The 18,853-nt window shown below is 35.9% G+C and overlaps 1 protein-coding gene across 2 annotated transcripts in view; it reads right to left on the minus strand.

Moving 5' to 3' along the window:
* The window catches only part of P3h2 (prolyl 3-hydroxylase 2), a 167,075-nt gene that overhangs the window by 33,596 nt on the left and 114,626 nt on the right, over window positions 1-18,853 (minus strand). For both annotated transcript variants that reach the window (XM_027951526.2, XM_071615193.1), the window contains exons 2-3: window positions 2,549-2,701; window positions 684-873 (exon numbers count right to left, since the gene is read on the minus strand). In XM_027951526.2, the coding sequence (XP_027807327.1) occupies window positions 684-873; window positions 2,549-2,701 (343 nt within the window). The remainder of the gene's footprint in view (window positions 1-683; window positions 874-2,548; window positions 2,702-18,853) is intronic.

Genomic DNA, 18,853 nt, shown 5'->3' on the forward strand with positions numbered 1-18,853 from the left:
ACAAATCTCTTACATCTATTCTAACAATTTTGCTTTTTATAATTATATTGTTAATACAAATAAAATTTATTTTCATGCATGGTATACAGCAGGGAACTAACTCTCCTGGCCCGCAAATGCTTAATTAGCTAATATCAGCAGTTACTGTATATTGACCATTACCTACTATTTTAAATACCATTCTCATATATAGTAAACTATTCTTTTAAGTAATTGAAAAATACTATACCAAAGTGTTTATTACTACATTGTTTATAAAAATTAAACCCTGTAATAATTTTAATATTCATCAGTAAGATTGGTCAAATAAGTTATGACAACACAACATAATGGAATATTACCTAGTCATTAAATACAATCAGGTGAATATTATATACTTACATTAGAAGAAGTCCACAATTAATTGTTAAGCACAAATAAAACAAAAATATGTTGAAAGGCAGTACTTATACTATTTCCCTGTTTCTATAAAAATGCAATAATAATTATAGACACATAAATATCTGCAAATCAACTGGAAAATGTTAACTGCACAAATAATCAAGGGGAGATAGGATGGGATTGACATATGAGAGTCTTTCATTTTTTAGAATATATACTTCTAAATTGTTGCAATTCTTTTACAAAATGCATGTAGTATTTTTGTAATGACAAAATAAATAAAAAGAAAAAATAAGCTTTACCTGCAATAGTTTCATAAAGACCCCCTTTATGCCCTAAGTACTCATACTCTTCAAATCTCTGAGGCCCTTCGCATAAAGTTCTGCACTCCGCATCTTCACTGAAATATTCTCGTAAAGCTCGTTCAAAGTACTTGATAGCCACTTCAAAATCATCAGCCTCATAGTGTTTAACGCCTGCACTGTAGCTCTCCTGCAAATACACAGAAAAAAACATATTTTCAAAGAGCAGCATGCAAGCAGCCTCAGGATCATGTAGGAAGGTGGGGTGTGGAGCTCACATGTGCTGCAGAGAGATAAAACAGTATTACACCTGGAGCCCAGACTGTAACCTCCCTGGATTCGAATAATTGTAAATGAGAGAGGACTGAATGAGCAAGTAGGCTGCTCTGGTACTAGTAATTTCATTCTTCTCCTGAGCACACATTAAGATTTTAATTTCTAGTCCCTTTGCCGTGGGTAGGGGCATAGAACAAGTGCAGGACAGCAGATGTGGATGGAAATAACACCCACTTGCAGGCCTTGCCCAATTGAAGAACAACAACTAAAAGTAGTCTTCCATCTAAAATCTTTCTCTCTCATCCTTCACTGCAATGATTTTAGAGGCCCTTGAGAATGGTCATGACAAAAAATGGGGGGAAAAAGTCCTTCTAACATGGGATTCCAAATAACATTTCAGAAAAAAAGAATTGTGTGGCTCTTTAAAACCCCAATTTGTTTTTTTTTTTTTTTTTTTTTTTTTGCAATTGCCACTATTTAATTCCACAACATTTTCATCTATCCCAAAGAAACCTCATATTCATTAATTATCACAATCTTTTCACCTTCCTCTCAGCTCTTTCTAACCACTGATTTACTTTCTGCTTATATGGAATGGCCTATTCTCAACAATTCATAAAAAAATGGAATCATACAATATATAGCCTTTTGCATCTGGTTCTTTTGATGTAGCACAGTATTTTCAAAGTTTATCCATATTATAGCAAAAGCAAGTACTCATTCCTTTTTAAGTCTGAGTGTGTTCCACTGTGCGGATATAGCATATTTTGTTTGCCCATTTATCAATTAATAAACATCTGGGCTGCTTTTACATTTCAACAATTACATACAATGCTGCTATTTGTTAATTAATCAATTTATGTATTGATTTTTGGTGTTGAACCCAGGGGTACTTTATCATTGAACACTTGAATCAAAGTGTGAAATATGATATGTCAAGAACTATATAATGTTTTGAATAACCAACAATAAAAATTTGAAAAAATAAAATAAAATAAAAAAATAAAAGGGCTGAGGATGTACTTAAAACCCCAATTTGAAAAGTACAGGTACCATGGGCAAACCTGTGACCCAAGAACCCGGGAGTCATGATGTGACCTGCTCCTGTGACAAAGCTCCTAAGTATGAAGTGTGTTGGAAGCAGGGCATAGTGGTATGTGCCTGTAGTCTCAGCTACTCAGGACACTGAGGCAGAAGGATTATTTGGACCCAGGAGTTCAAGAGCAGCCTGAGAAATGAAAGTAAACCATGTCTCAAAAAAAAAAAAAAAAATAGTGTTGGAGAGGAGCTGAGGGTTACAGATACTTGTATGATGTTCTGGGTTTCCCAACACACTGATTCGCTAAGTTAATTTTTATTTCCCTCAATTTTTAATATTTTTAAAATTTAATTAAAAACTTAAATATTTTCTTGATTTTTTTTGGTCTGTGATAATTATAATATTTCATCTGAGGACTCTGAAAATAAAAACACGACTGGAAATTGAGACTCAAATTGAGATATCCATTCACATGAATCTGGTTTGGGTCAAATGAAACTCAGGAGCACACAGCTCCGTGGGGCATGAGGCAGGTGTCCTTAGAACTCACAAGGTGAGGTTTGGCTTCTCGGTCTATCAGCTGGAACTCTTCCACACCAGCCATCATTCTGTAATTCTCAATGTTCTGTTGCATTTCCATGTGCTCGGGATTGGCCATGAAGAAAGTGTGAGCAGCTTCCACTGCTTTTTGCAACTGGTTAAGCTGTAGAGGGAAAGGAAGGAACAAATGAAGGCAAACGTGTCTAAGCTGGGCTCACAGAAATAAAAACATTAATTCAAGGTCTTGTAGAGTGAAAGTGGTAAGGCCAGGATTCCAGTTCATAGTCATTACTTACACATATTTTTTCTACTATACTATATCTAACATCCACACTTAAATGTCAGGAAGTTGATAGTGTTCCCAAAATAATATGTGGATATTTTGACATTGGTGAAAATGAATACATATGCTTTGTTCCACATTAATCTCCTTCCTCGATTTTCTTAGCCACCTATGTTTTCAGGAAACAAAACCTATGTGATTATGTTAGCTTTATAATTAATTAAATAGAAAAAAAGCTCCCCAGGGCTGTATATTCATTTTCAATATTTTTGTCTTATACTTTCTCCTCTTTGATTTTGCCCATTTTTCCCATGAATCCTGAAACTCAGAGGACAAATACTCTTTACATTTTCCAAAGGATGGAAGTAGGAAACCTATCCTTCCGTCAAATATGTCCTCGGGTTTCAGACAGTGATGAATTAAAAGTGAAGGAGTAAACTACTCCAGTATGTAAGAGACCCTGAACTTACCACTCTGATTCTCACTAATACAAAAGGAAGGACTTTTAATAATCACCACACAGACATTGTCTTCCTCCTAAACCACTTAGACCCACTCTCCATGGACAAAGCAAGAACTCATTTTTAACACAAAAGAATTAAATTTATCAATTTAAGACATTTTGACCTGTGCTTTGGTCATAGAGATTGTCTACAGAAAGATCCATTTATTTCATATCAGAAAAATAAATATTCTCATTAGCAGTCTTTTTCATAGTGAAATCCAAAAGATATTTTGGGTTTGTTTTAAAGTATGAAGAAATGAAAACTCATTATTATTGAAGAACAAAATATAAAATTATAGGACATCATATAATATTCAATAGGTCTTCTTTTGGAAAAGTAGCTACTCAAAGACTTAAAAATAGAAACGACAGTGGGTTCACAAGCCCCTAGTCACTGCAGGCCGGTGATATATAAAGAATTGACTCTCCCAGAAAAAAAAAAAAAAAAAACTGCTTAATTTTACAGTGTCCTATCCTTATTACAGTGTCGTATTCTTAGTTAATGACCTTCCTCCTATTAAATCTTTCCTCAAAGTACATTTTTTCCATTATTTTTCCCTATGACCTAAATTTTGTGCAGCCAGAATTGTTTTGGTTTTCAAAACCTCTAATTTTGGATGTTTCTTTTTATCTGTTTTATTTTTCTCAATTTCTCACACACTAATCAGATAAATAGGAATTCTATGGGCATCTACATAGTGACAGTTATACAAGTACAGAGGGAAAACAGTGGGTTTTAAATTGTAGGTAGGTTCACTTTTATTGGCCAAGTAAACCTGGAAAAGGTCTTTTAAACATCTGCACTTCAGTTCTCCCTTAAGAAAAATACACTCACAAAAAACTGCATATCACTATCTACCACATAGCATTTTGGAAGGATTTAACTGTGTAATATATATCAATGTGATTTTTAAAAAAAACACTCAAAATAAATGAACCAATGTTAGCATATAGTTTATAAAATGATCTATCAGTTTTCAAGATGTGAATCTGTTCCCTTGAATGAATATAACCCATCACTCTCATGAAGGACTATAATCTATAATTCCTGTAAACATACCACTTATGAGAATATAATAGGCACCTTTTAGTGAAAATTATCTCAAATTAATAGCCAAACCATAAGTATTGTGTAAAACCCATTAGTACTGACATGTTCTGATTGCATAGCACGAGGCCTTAAAGTTGATAGAACACAAACAAATAGTTGTGATGCTCATTTTCCTTTTTATGCCTTGGCTCAGGCTGTTGCATGGATTTAGAGAAGCTTTGCTTCTGTGTGACTTCTTATTAAAATGTAACACATCCCATAAGGCCAAGCTTGAATCCTGCTTTCCTTAAGAGTTGCTTTCCCAAACCTATAGCTCTGGTGAAACACCAGATATCATCTTATCCCTATTCCTCTATGAGTACTTAACATATTCTGCCTTATATTTTATCTCAGTATATTTGCATCTCCAAGTAGAACTTTCTGTGAATAGGGATGATATAAATTATTTATTTTTATTTCCCACCTAATTTACATATAAATAATATCTATGATATGTCTACGAGAAAAATGTAAAGCAAATCTTTAACATATAGATTGAGAGGTATGTTACATGTCAGTGTGTCTCATAAACTATACAGTACTAAGAGGACATAACGCTGAAAGTTTCCAATAATAGTTATCACAGGTGAATATGTTTCAGTAACTCTTGAGAATGGTCAGCTAATGTTTGAAAAACCACATTGCCTATTTGCTTATTTGGTGCAGTAATATATATGAATGTATTTTCACTCTGTGTTAAACATAATGCCATCTTCCTCATACAAACATAAAGAAGATTCCATAACTTCACACTGAACCATAAAATTTCTTCATGAACTGGCCTTGGCTTTTAAATTATTGTAAAGCAGTTCATGAAACTAAAAGTGTCTGCCAGAGTCCATAAAAAAAAAAAAAAAAAGATCATTGTTTCAACTGGAAAGTTGATAAATTTGTACTCTGTCATAGAAATAAAATTCACATACTGGGTTTCATTGGAAAAGTCCACAGAACCATGTGCACAGTACATATAATGTTGTATTAACGGATGGAGATTACTACCGACCTCATAAGTACTAGATTTTGACTAAAGTGGAAACTACCAACTACTCCGCCAATGCAAATCAAAAGCAAATGGCATCTGAAGGCTTCAAACCGGATTTCTTTAAGGTATCCTTAAAACCAACCACAGAAGAGGGTAGCTCTAATATGAGGGTAACTCTATGCATTAGAAAAAAGAAATTTTGAAATAAAGAAGAATTGAGGAAAGGGGAATGATTCAACAAGAAGATGGTATTGAACTTAAAAGGTGAGCCACTGGCCTCTGAGATGTGAGAAAGAAGCCCTGGATCATTTTAACCCAAGCTAAGAGGAATGCAGGCAAACATTTTCTCCTGCCAGCCCAGAAGCACAACCCTACGTGGCAATCATGCTGCCTGGAAAAAGAAATGAACACTGACTAAATCAACACCCTGCTGATGTTCGGAAGTTGCAGTGTCATGAGCTGATGAGTGAATGAGGCTCTTCTGACACGCAAGTCATTTTCCATAGCCAGCAATAAAGGAGATATTTCGAAAGCACACACCAATGATTGAAAAATCTCCAGTAGCTATCCATGGACCACAGAGAGATTCCAGACACTGCATCAGAACATTCAAGAACTCTAGCATTTGGCTCCAGTCTTTTTAGCATAACTTTGTCCTATCCATCATTAAGAAAACTTTTCCCAGATGAGTTGAACATACCAAAAGTTTTGCAACTTCCCATCACACTACTCAAGAAAACCCATGTGAGTCCAGTACTCCAGTTGTACCCAAATTCTTCACTTCATTCATTCACTTATTCAGCAAGCATTTATTTTGCATTAACTCTGTGCTAGACACTATGTTAGCCAAGGAGAACACATATGTGGCCAAGGCAAAGGACCTGCTTTCTGGATGTTAATATTTTCACTGAAGGAGACAAATCTCTAGTGAGTAATTTTTAGTGAAAGCAGTTTGAGTAAGTGCTAAGTAGGTATAAATGAACATAGTTGTGAGCCTGGCAGGATTGGGATGGAAGGAGGAACCCTCAGATCCATTATCAAGGAAGATCTCTCTGCAATGACCTAAAAGTGGAGAATCCAGTCATGAGCTTAGCAGAAGAAAGATCATTTCAGGCAAAAGAAAGTCAAGGGAAAGGGCCCTCAAGTGGAAAAAGCCCTGGCATATTTTAAAAGCTGAGCAGTGACTAAGAAGGGAGATTTGAGAAACGGGAGGACAGGTCACTTTTAGTCTATGCTCAAGAGTTCCATGTCAAACTAAGTGCAAGAGGAAGCTATTAAAGAAATTTAAGGAGAGATGTTAAGCACATTTTAAAATGGCAATCAAAATTGTTATGTGGAAAACAGATTTTGTAGCGAGCAGGAGGGCTCTGCAATAATTCAGATCAGAGTTCATTCTTGTACTTTGCAAAATAAAAATAGGGCCGCATAGGTCAGTTGCCTCCTCTTTTTCTTCCTCTCCCCTCCATGCTTTCCATTCCTTTCTTTTCCTATTTTGCCCATTCTTGCTGTGGCGATGTTTCTCAACACAGAAGGCACACACATCACAAAAGAAAAAAAATAAATGTCCAAACATAGTAGGAAAAATATAAAAGTTCCTTTGCTTCTGAATTTGGGCGAATATGAAGCTCAAAAGTTTTGAAAATGAAATTGAGAACAGCTTGTGAGATATGTACAAAAAAGGAAAAAGCCAAGTTCTAAAGCACATTAAAACACATAAGAAACACTGTGCACTTCAGGAACAATACTTTTTCTCTTCTGAAAACTTTTTGAACAGTGGGAGTAAAACACGGAGTCCAAAATAAGTTATTTCCATTCTACTACTCAGATATCAATGTTTTCAATAAAGAAACAGATTTTTTTTTCCTCTATATTCACCTCCCTAACTTTGGAGATTTATCCAATATCGTGCATCACCTTTTGATAAGGTACTATATTTTTGCTTTGGACTTTGTTTCACAATATAGCAACTTAGGAGACTCTTAGCCCCATGTGAGGTTGCTCATCAGGTTTCAAGATGTAAGTAGACACCGAAGACATTAGGTTTCTAAATCACAGAATATTCAAGTTCTAGCTAGTATCATTAACACACCAGTTAGAGGGGGAAAAAAATTGGCAAGAGGTGAAACCTAAAAATTCCTGGCCTGAAAATGTAAGTCTTTGTTTTATGGAGCTATTAGATATATACTGTGACACAGGACACTTTTGTAGATATTTCATCACTTGCTAAAATCTCCAAATTTACTTCAAAATTTTGTGAACCCTAGTTAATTTTTCCTCCCAAAGTCAAATACATAAATATAAATATGTTTTAAATTGAACAAAAAATTTTAAAAATATTCTTTTAAAAAAAAGTAGTATTTCAAAACAAAATTTGGAAGCAGTTTGACCTCCTGGATTAAACTAAATCTTGTAAATTATATCTTTCAAACTTAAAGACCTGGCTGTGTAGTAAGAATTCAATCTTATTTAAAGAAATTCCTAAACTCTAAATATAAGGAAATCATATTTTTAGACAATCAAAAAATTGCCACATTAAACATGACTTTTCATTTTATTTCCTAATTAGCAATGCCATTCTTTATGATAATATACCTTGTAAAAAGACCCATGTATGAATTACTTTTATCATTCAGAAGCAAAAAAAAATAATAGCTTGTTTCTCCTGAGAGATTTATAATATTAAGTTTAGTATATGTTGGAAAGTCCATAATATATTATATTGCCCTTTTGCCCTGACTTCTTGGAAGCTCAGAATTAAATTTTATTTCATTTATAGTAACTATATTACATGGAATTTTTTAGTATATCTGGCACACTTCTCTTTTTCTTTCAGGTTTTCTTTGTATTTCCATTTCAAAAATCTTAATATAAAAATAATTGCTGTAGCAAGGCAACTCAAAGACCTTTTGAACACAAAAAAGGTAAAATTTATTAAAAAGATATATCCCCAGAGAAAGGGAAATTTCTAGTAACTGTATTTCTTTCTTATATCTTAGTCAGTATAGAACATTGGAAATTTCTAGCTTTGAAGAATCCAGTCATTCTTAAGTGTCCATGCCAGTGTAGAAAATGAACTTATCTTTGCATTCATGGAATGTTAGTCTAAAATGTAGTCATGGTTATAAGTAAATATTTATAGATTTCAAAATGATACTTTGTCAGGATTAAAGGGGAAATGAGATTTCTAAGGAGTAACAGTTCCTCTGTGGAATAGGTTGGAAAGGAAGAACATGTCTTTTGAAAGCACTTTCTTTTGCCAAACTGCTTATATGGTTTTCTTCAATTACTTACTGAGTCTGATTAATAGACTCCTGCTCTTTTTTAAACACTCTAGTGAAGTTTAAATCCCATGTTTACATTTTAATGATAAACACTGACGCCGAAAAGCCACTGCAGAAAGAGGTTACCCTGTTAGCTCACTGGAACAACACACTCCATATGCTCAATTTTCTAGGTTTCTTATCTAAATAAAGTTCATCTTTCTGGTGGGAGAAAAAACACTAAATGAAGAAGCAGAACTTTTCAACATGCTATTTCAGATTAGATACTATTTAAAACAAAAGGGCTTGATGTTTAAAAAAAAAAAAAAAACTCAAAATATTAGCCAAAAATAAATGTGAGCTTAATTGGATAAAATCCCTCCAGCCATCTGTGAATTGTCTGACTTCCTGACAAGAGAGCAGTCAGAAGGCAGTGGTTGCTGGGCCAGGAGGAGTGAGCACTATCTTAGTGTTGGAATGTGGACCAGTTGTGTCTGCCTTGGATCAAATTAAACCGGTCTGCGTGGAATACTGTTGAGTGGCTGTTGTTTTTGGTTCTCAGCACTAGGACAGGGTGCCTGGAGAACCCAGCACATCTGAACCTCCACACTGTTTGTAGTCTCCCTTGAGATGTCAGAGGGTGACTAATGGAGTATGGGCCAAGACCTCTTTGACATTTGCTTCCTGCTACTGTTTCTGGAAATATTAACTTTAATCTTCTCTGAATATTTCTTGTGAAGGTCTATGCCATTCATTTTATAATCCAGTTTTGCCAATGTCTCATGATTTTTGTAGTACTCATCTCTTGAATGTGTAAAGAATCTTACTCAGTTCAGATTTTGAAAAACACATAAAACTCCAGTATTTCTCTATAAAAGCTCAGCACTACACTCCTCTCATGGGCAATCATCATATTAGTGAGCATAACCTAGTTTTTGAAGTTGCTAATAATAAGATTTATCTTTACATAGTTTACAAAGTGCTTTACAATACTAATAATAAAAATAAAAGCAATAAAAATGGTCATTTATTGACTGTCTACCTAATAGAATGTGAAATTCTTCAAAATGATAGTAGATGAGCCTTTAACTATGCCTCCAGAAGTAGTTGGTTATTATGTATGGGAGCACATGCTGATACAAACAGTGTTTTAAAACACCATGTAGAAAACTGCTGGACATAGTTGCTCTTTATAAACTTCATAGTTTAAATACAAAAGTTTTTGTGTATACTTTTCACTCATGTTTTGCTTTTGCCTGGTTTTTCATTATTATAAATGGAAATGAATGCTATCTTCCCTAGTGACCTGTTAACAGTTCTAGCTGGCCCCCACTTCACTGGTGCCAGAAGCCAGTTCCCTAAGTGCTCACTCTAAGTGTTGTAAGGACAGATGAGGCAAGGCACCGAAGACAGCAGGAAACAGTTTTATTTGGCTGCATCCAGGTTCAGAGGGCACAGCTATTGGACCCCAAGTTCAGGTAGTTTCAGAATTTTATACCCAGCATGTAAGGGGAGGGGCTCAGAAGTTCACAGTCTGCAGAAGTTCACATAAAAGCAGTTTTTTCTTTCACTGTTCTGGGCAAGTTAACCCTTCAAGGACAACCTAAAAAGGGGAGAGCATCTTCTCCTCTTTCTTTCCTCCCACTGCCAGCTGTTACCGTGGAGCCTAACTGGTAACTTTTCTTATCTTAGAAATGTAGACATTTCTGTAAAGCTCCAACTCAAGGCCAGAGGCGTTTACACATTTCCACAAACTGCTAGGCTAGATAAATATTTGTGAAAAAAGAGTAAGGGGGTGTCCAGCACCTGGAGTGCTGATTTCTTCCTGGCCAGTGGCCAAGTAAAATAGGACAACACAAAAATAGGAAGTTTATCTACATTGAACTCTTTTGGAGAGACTCTTTTGCTGACAGTCCTAAAATCATCCATGGTGAAGATTTCTGGAGAAACCCCGTTAAGATTTTTTGTGGATGAGGAGGTGCCACTACATCAGAGTTGTGTCTCTGTAGTTATTTGCAGACAGATCACCTTTTCATCCGAAACTGGACAACATCACAGTCATTTCATTTTGTCCACTGTGATGAGCAAAATAGTAATTATCTAGGATATCTACTTTCTAAAATACCTTTTGAAAATCAACAGTGAAATAGCTTAATATAAACTTGGAACTAATTTACTGAACTTAAAATATGTTGAAAACTATTTTCAAATTTTTTGTGTCTGCAACATTGTTTTGACAAATGACAAAGTGGCTGACATAAAATATCTGTCATGGCAAGAAGGAGTGGGAGGCCAAGGACTGAGAATCAAATTGTGGGTTTATTTCCTGTTTCTCCCTGAAGTACCCATGTTTCCTGAGTGGATTACAAAGGGAGGCATGTTGGGCAGAGAAAAGAATTAATCATTTGGGACTTTGCTGAAAATTATAACAGTGTTAAGATAACACTGAAAATAGCCAGGTGAAATTAATGACTTGCAAAGGGCTTTAGAGCTGAGTGAACATACAAAAGTTCTATCATGACATTTTCTAACATGCTTGATCTCTGTTCTATTTTTGTGTTTACTAAATAAATTTAATAGTCCACTGAAAGTGCTCCACCAAGAGAAATGTAAGAAAAGCAAACAAGCAAATCAAAAGCTTTTCCACTTATACCTTTTTGGTAATATATAAATATGCTACATTCTTCTGTGAAATGTGATCTTTTGCTCTTAGAGGAGTGGGGAGTTAACTTCAAAAAATATTCTCAAATGCTCACTTCAGCTTATGTAAAGCAATGTACCATGGCTAGAAGCCAAAGGAAAGTTCATTCCAGAGACTCTTCCTGGAGGGAACTTCCAAAAGAGTCTGAGGTCTCTTCAGGTATTTGACCCATCAAGCTGACTAATGAGTGCTCCTCGCTTGACGGGCCACATGGTGTTACTAAAAAGGTGGTTTTGATGACAGGGTTCTTTCAAAGTTTCATAAGCACCTCTGGCATCACACCTGCACCTTTTTAAGTATTTGGCCACAGCAATAACCTTGAGGCTGTACAAGAAATTAAATGTCCATGCCATATATACAGGTTGTACATAAACCCAAACATTCTCTGTGCTTTAGCCAAGACACATTATTGGGGAGGAGAGAAGGGGTAAGTCTAGTCTGTCTGAATTTCTGAGAAAGTTAAAGTTTGGAGAAAAATATACTTGCTGACTAAACACCTCAGGTAGTATCAGCTTTGAACTGGGCTTGTGAATTCTAACTTCCAATAACTATAGAAAAGCTGGCCTGTCCCAGTGCTTCATTTTATAGGTGAAAAAAAGACATATCCCCAAAATGAGTATCAGGAGTATTATTATAATCTACATATTTGATTAAAACATTCACAAAAACACAGTAGGAATTTTAGTCATCATTGTGTTAAAGCAGAGGTGAGTTGACGCATATTCCATCCACGTGACAAGGGTTTGCTGATCAGTTCTGTCAGGAAAAGAACTATGGTAGATCCATGTTTCTGAGGACACAAAATAAATGTGACATGATACTGAACCTATTGTCCAGTTAGGACTAGAGGACATACATGGGATATTAATAACAAGATCTAAGGTTCCACAGGATTCGAGGGCAGAGTGAGTGGGTGCTGGCAACACTGAATGTAGAAGAGAGAAGTGAGTGGTCACAGTCGCCAGGAAGGTTCAAGAAAGTCTTCATTGGAAAAGTGGGGGAGGATTGAGGTTCCTGGAGAACAGAAAAAACATGTGGATGTCTCAGATGCAGAGGAACATGAGCAAGAAACAAGCAGCGTGTCTCAGATGTGTTTATGAAATACTGTTTTGGTCAACCTGGCTCATGTGGGAGGTCTGGATTACCAACCAAGCAGAAACAAGGTTGCATGGGATTGGATCACAGAGAACTTTAATCATATAGATAAAGTATTTTGGCTTTTATTTGTAGCAAAAGGAAGGCAGACATACCTATGTATGCATACATCTGTATAAATGTAGTAATAAAATATATACTACTTCATTTCAAAAGGACTTTGAAAAAGAAAAGCTAATATATGTGAGGTGGTTTTGGAAGCCTTCATCTCCTAGCAGGGGGAAGGGATTGAGACTGGGGACATGTGATCAATTTGATGATGTCTTCTGAGCTGTAAAAACACTAGCCTGGTGATGGTGGAATTAACTGGGAGTCAGGAGCCTGGAGGACAGTCTAAGTTCTTGGGAAACCTCCGCAATTTCCATTCACACATAAACAAGAAGCAAGTTCATCAAAATTTATGTAAAGTTAAGGGCATCCTTAAAATTTCATAACCAGTCAACTAAGAATATGGTGGCAACAGCAAGTGGTAGTCTTCATTTGAGACATACTCTAGGTCTTTGGCCTCAGAGAAAGCTAGAGAGAAGTTTCTAAAATGAGAAAGCCATCAATGATTATAAATCAGTCAGAAAACCCTGGAAGGACAGGAAATCGATGTTTTAGGGTTAATAATTAACCCTTATCTTTCCAAAAAGTGTGTTCCCCTGGAAGTTCAAAGACTAATAAAGTAGAAAACAAACAATATTAAGAGTTAAAAGTACTTCTGTAGGGTAAGGCTTCAGAGTCTTCATTATACTATTATCACAGTTAATCACCATGAATGGGATATTGTATTCCATCATCTTCAAACTCCTTTGATCAAAAACCTTTCTGGGGGAGGGGTGAGGCTGTAGCTCAGTGGCAAAGTGCTTGCCTCGCATGTGTGAGGTACTGGGTTTGATCCTCAGCACTACATAAAAATAAATACTGTGTGTTCATCTACAACTAAAAAAAAACAATACTTTAAAAAACTCCTTTTTAGCTATTTCTTCAAAATGACTAAAAAGACTAATTGAGTTTTTGAGACTTAACTTGGGTGATATGTAAACTTTGGGGGAAAAAAAACCTTCCAACTTTGATGAAAGAATGACTTCAACTGTAAAATCATCCCTGAAGTGATACCAGAATTCTAAAATGCAGATGTTGAGTAGCCCTTCGAGATCATCGGGTATCACATCACCTCAGTTCATCCTATGCTTATATGAATGGATAGCTGAAACACGGAGTGAGAACGTGTTCTCAGGTCAAATGGTTCCTGATAGAGGAGCTAGATTCCACAACCTGGCCTTCTGACTCCAAACTTAATGATTTCTCTAGTATTCCCATGGCACCTAAGCCCAAGTGGCCAATCTACCTTGTTCAGCAGGAAAATGAAGAGTCTACCATTTTTAACAACTGCATATAAAAAAAAATAGTTACACACAGAATATCTCCCTGTAAAAGTCAGTGGCAGCCAGAATAAGCCACATTGATATTCTCTCTCCATGTCACCCAGAAGAAGCCCAATTAAAGTTGCAAAGTGACTGCTAATGAGAATAGAACTATAAGATTATGTTCAAATGAAGAGGCTCGTTTGAATTGAAAAACAGCCTAGAAAAATCATATCAAATAGACTATAAAATTATATTCAGTGGTTAAAAAAAAACTCAGGGTTTCTGACTTCAATTTTGCACATACTGTGGGTTGACATTGGCTCCCATCCTCTTGAAATGTTACACTGTGTCAGAGTTTAGCAGCTGCATGTTTGGTCTGTGCTAAGAAAAGATTGCCACTGGGAACTTCCAGAGTTCAATATGCCAACTCTTTCTGCATGTGGTATTAAAAGTTATGTATTTCTAGAGGCCTGGAGGCTTAGACTACTTATCTTTCAGTTCAACCTGACCAACATTCAATGAATATCCTGTACTGGGTATTGGGCATTGGGTGGTTGGGATCATGGTGAGAAAACTGAAGTAAAAGTCTTGGTTTTCAACAGCTGATTTAGGTGATACAGTGAAAATGAGATCCATCTATAACTCAGGGTCAAGTAATGGATCTTAGCAGTAAAAACACTTAGTATAAGGATTCAAGAGAACACTTCTGAGTCAGTGGATTTGGATCTGGGAAGTCTTCATGGAGATCTTAATGTGAGTATGGAATTTATAATGGTTACTGAAGGACAGATGGGATTTCAACAGGCAGAGGTTCAGGAAGGGAATATCACCGTAGCAGTAGGAATGCTGCATCTGTTTCTGAGGATTCCTGAATTGGGAAACTAAGGGATGGAAGTGGGATTTGGAGAAACCAAGAAACTGATAAAGTAGACTGGGTCCAAAGTAGGATGGAGTTTGAAAGCTGAGTGCATGTTGTGTTATATTTTAGGAAGCACATGAAAATTTTAGAACAATGGAGTAACTGAATCTTTTAAAAATCTTTTCCAGAAACATCTCCATCTCCTTACAGAGGAGAAAGTCTAGGTAACTAGTTACCAAGCACCAGAGGATGTGTAGTGAGACAGCAAGTTTAGATTGATTCCGCTGGGCGGCAGCTGCCAATATATCCCCCTCCCTCCAACAAGGCCTCCACCTGGCCTTGAATCTCAAGTGTTTTGGAACCTGGACACATACTCACACTGGAAAGTTTCACTTGGTAGTGCATGCAAATAAGATATGTCACATTTCCCATGTCTAAATGACCAACTTTTGGATTATCTAAAGGCTTTTATATTTTAAAGAGTGCATCATATGTCCAATTTTAAGACAGAGAAAAATCCTATCCATATTATTAAAATGAATAAAGCCTTCCATCTGAGAGTTGCCACCTCAACTTTTCCTACCCAGGAGAACATGTGGTCCTATTGCAAAATAATGTGTGCAGCTTTTTCTTTCTTTTTTTTTTTTTTTTTCTATTTGCAAACACTGTTTTGTGATACCAGAGGAATCCTTACATGCCTCTACTTGGAGAGGGCAAAGCAGAAAGATTCTGTTACACTTGCATTAATCTTTACCCTTTACCCCAGGTGAGCAAAGTTACTATGGGAAAGACTATATAAAAGGGGATTTATTAGCCTTCTGCATTCCTATTCCAGGGGTTGAGGATGCTAAAGACCCTATAACAGGGAGATAGCAGGAACCCACTCTCTACCCTTTCATTTCGAGCTTTAACTTAAAAGAAGCTAATGGTGAATTCCTGGATGCAATTTTCACATTCTCAAAGAGAAGGCAAGTACCTGTGTGTACACTTAAGATAAACAACAGTTTCCTACCAATTATTTTGTAAAGAACTTTAACATAAGTTTTCTCAAGTCAGCATCAGATACAGGCAGGACAAATGTCGTTTTTCCAACTTCTCAAATGAGAATGAATGTCAGAGAGGCCAGGTAGGAATTGCTGCTACTGTTATTGGATGTTGAACATGCAAGAAACCTGAAGCAAATGTCTTACATATTACCATGTGTTATGAGGTAAACTGTGTCTCCCTGAAATTTATATACTAGAGCCCTAACCCCAGCACTGAAGAATGTGGTTATATTTGGTGCCAGAGCTTTTAAGGGGGAAATTAAGTTAAAATGAAATCAATTATGATATGCCCTAATAAAATCTGATTAGCATTCACATAAAAAGAGGAGATCAGGACACAGAACAAAAGCCTGAAGATGCATGGGAACCTCTGATAGACCATTTGATGACCAGGAAGAATGCTGACATTAGGAGTCAGGGAGAAAGTCTCAGAAGAAACCAGCCCGGTTGACACCTTTATCTAGAACTTTCATCCTCCAGAACTGTGAGAAAATAAATGTCTGTAGTTTAAGTTACCCAGTCTGTGGTATTTTGTTATGGCAACCCTAGCAAATTACAATACCAAAATTTAAAACAAATAACAGTGAGGTTTTCACCAACAGCTTCATTATATTTCAGAAAACTTGAAATAATAAATAATTGAATCTGACTAACTCAATTCCATCTTACACCAAAATTCAGGCCTTTAATTTGTATGCTATATTCTCCCAATAATAAAATCAATGACCATGCTGGCAACTAAATTAAGGCATTTTGAGTATTAATTCAGTGTTCTTTCTACAAAAATCATGAAGTGACCCTGGTAAAACTATTATAACACTAAAACAGAATAAGAAACAAGGCTAAGAAAAAAAGAGTTTCAAATGAACACCAACAGACCTGGTTTTTCTTATAATTTCTCAGGATAGGACTAAATAAATCAAAGCCAATAAATAAATATTATTTTGCAGGCATTCTGGAGTGCTACATCTGGTTTTATTTATAGTACTTAAACCTCCCATTTTGTTTTGTTCTAAAAATGAGTTTGATGAAGACCCTCTTCCTCTAGGCATTTCCTTTCATTTTATTGTAAGTGAAAGGTTTACCTAATGCAAAAAAATTCCCAAAGGGAAGATACTTTTGATTAGCTGGTAAAGTGTCTGAAAAATGCTGAAAACCTAGAATACCCACAGAGAAGTCTGCTAGGAAATGTAACCTTAATTTTGTGATGCTGAATTACTACAATGCCATACAAATTCTGGTCAGGTTAAATTAAAAGCAAAATTTCAAACAGGGATGGACTAAATTGAGGCACAATCGTATGACAGAACCTTGTATGCCCACTGAGTATAATGAGACATGAAAGATGGCCATGATATTCTTGAAAGGAAAAAGCAGGCTGAACACTATAGAGCACGATTACGTTTATGTAATAATAACCCAAGAGAAAAATCTTCTATTCCAAATATTAATAGGAGTTGTTTATGAGTAGAGCAGGAGATTTCATCATTAACTATATTTTTTATTTTAAAAACAAGTGATGGTATATATAAAATGAAGAAACAAATGGAAGCAGAATGAAAAAGTAAGCAAAGGTAGAGGTGACCACATGATTTTCTGAATAAAGAAATATTTCAGGAATAGGTCAGGAAGGGTGAGTGAATTTGATTCATTTATATAATTTGTCTGACAAGTGAATTCTAAAATGTGTGTTTCTGTGTGTACATGTGTGATCTGGAAGGACAGGATATTTAAATGTACAAGGGAAAACAGCTGCAGGGAACTTTTTTGTGAACTCTTGCTTCCCTTAATCTATTCAGCAAATGACAGCCAGAATAATCTTTCTTAAATGTAAATCTGATCTTATCTCTTCCTGATTTAAAACTCTCAAAAAACCCCTCCCCCATCCACCCACTGGTTTGAGGTTTAAGTTCAAATTCCATAACATGATTCACAAACTCCTGCCTGACTAGTCCTGGTTTACCTGCCCAGACTCACTTATTATTATTTTCTCTTAGTTTCTGAACTGTGGTTCCATTCAATTTTGTCACAGTTCCATTCATTGTCTCCACTCTGAGTTTGTAGTGTTTCTCTTCTTGGAAAATTTTCCTTCCAACTCTTTGCCTGATGTTTCTATCTTTTTCACTGGTCATCTTAGACATCATTTCCTCTGCTGTGTCTTCCATGCACAACCAAGTCCCACACACTCCCATACACCTCTGGATTTCACCTCACAGTGTCTCCCTAACAATATTATAGTCATCCTCTGATGTGTCCTTACAGTCCTCCACTGATAGGTCTAAGTTCTATGTTGCTTCTCTGGGGGCAGAGTTCTGAAGACACTGTTTACCAGAGCAAAGAAGAGGGTTAAGAAATTTTACAAGTTTTAATAAAAATGAACTCATTTGATGGACATCATTACCCTAGGGACATGTATAATAACCCGAATGGTGTGACTCTACTTGGTGTACAACCAGAGAAATGAAAAATTGTGCTCCGTTTGTATACTATGAATCAAAATGCATTTTACTGTCATGTACAACTAATTAGAACAAATAAATAACTTTTTTTAAAAAAATGAACTCATTTGAAGTTCAACAAAACAGAACAGATTCTTTTAATTTGAAGGTCTGTTCAGCTTGTGAAAAGCTACATCTCTATATCTCTCTGAATGTTTATTTATGACCATTGACAAATTTCCTTTAGCACACCTGAAGCTCTAAATAAGAAATTGGTGAAAGGTTGTCCATATATTTGTCCTTTCATCAAATACTGACAGAGTACCCTCAATCTGCCACTGTAGTCCAGTCATCAATTTGACATGACAGTATACAGGGCATGGGGCATAAGAATATCTCTCAATATATATCAATACCAAGATAAGAGGTTATAGCATTGTGAGAGCTGTCGCAAGAAATTGAGACAATGATCAGTTAGTCAAACCCAAAGGAGATTTACATAGGAACACATAGAAGGGCCACCTAAGTCAAAATGAGTGGCATTTACTATAGAACCAAGTATTTACATTATGGCAACTAGTTAAAAATAATAGCCATCTCCAGATAGCTATTTTTTAAGCACAGTCATTCTCACATTAAAAAAC

The sequence above is a fragment of the Marmota flaviventris genome, chromosome 8 (assembly GCF_047511675.1).
Source record: "Marmota flaviventris isolate mMarFla1 chromosome 8, mMarFla1.hap1, whole genome shotgun sequence".
Taxonomy (NCBI): domain Eukaryota; kingdom Metazoa; phylum Chordata; class Mammalia; order Rodentia; family Sciuridae; genus Marmota; species Marmota flaviventris.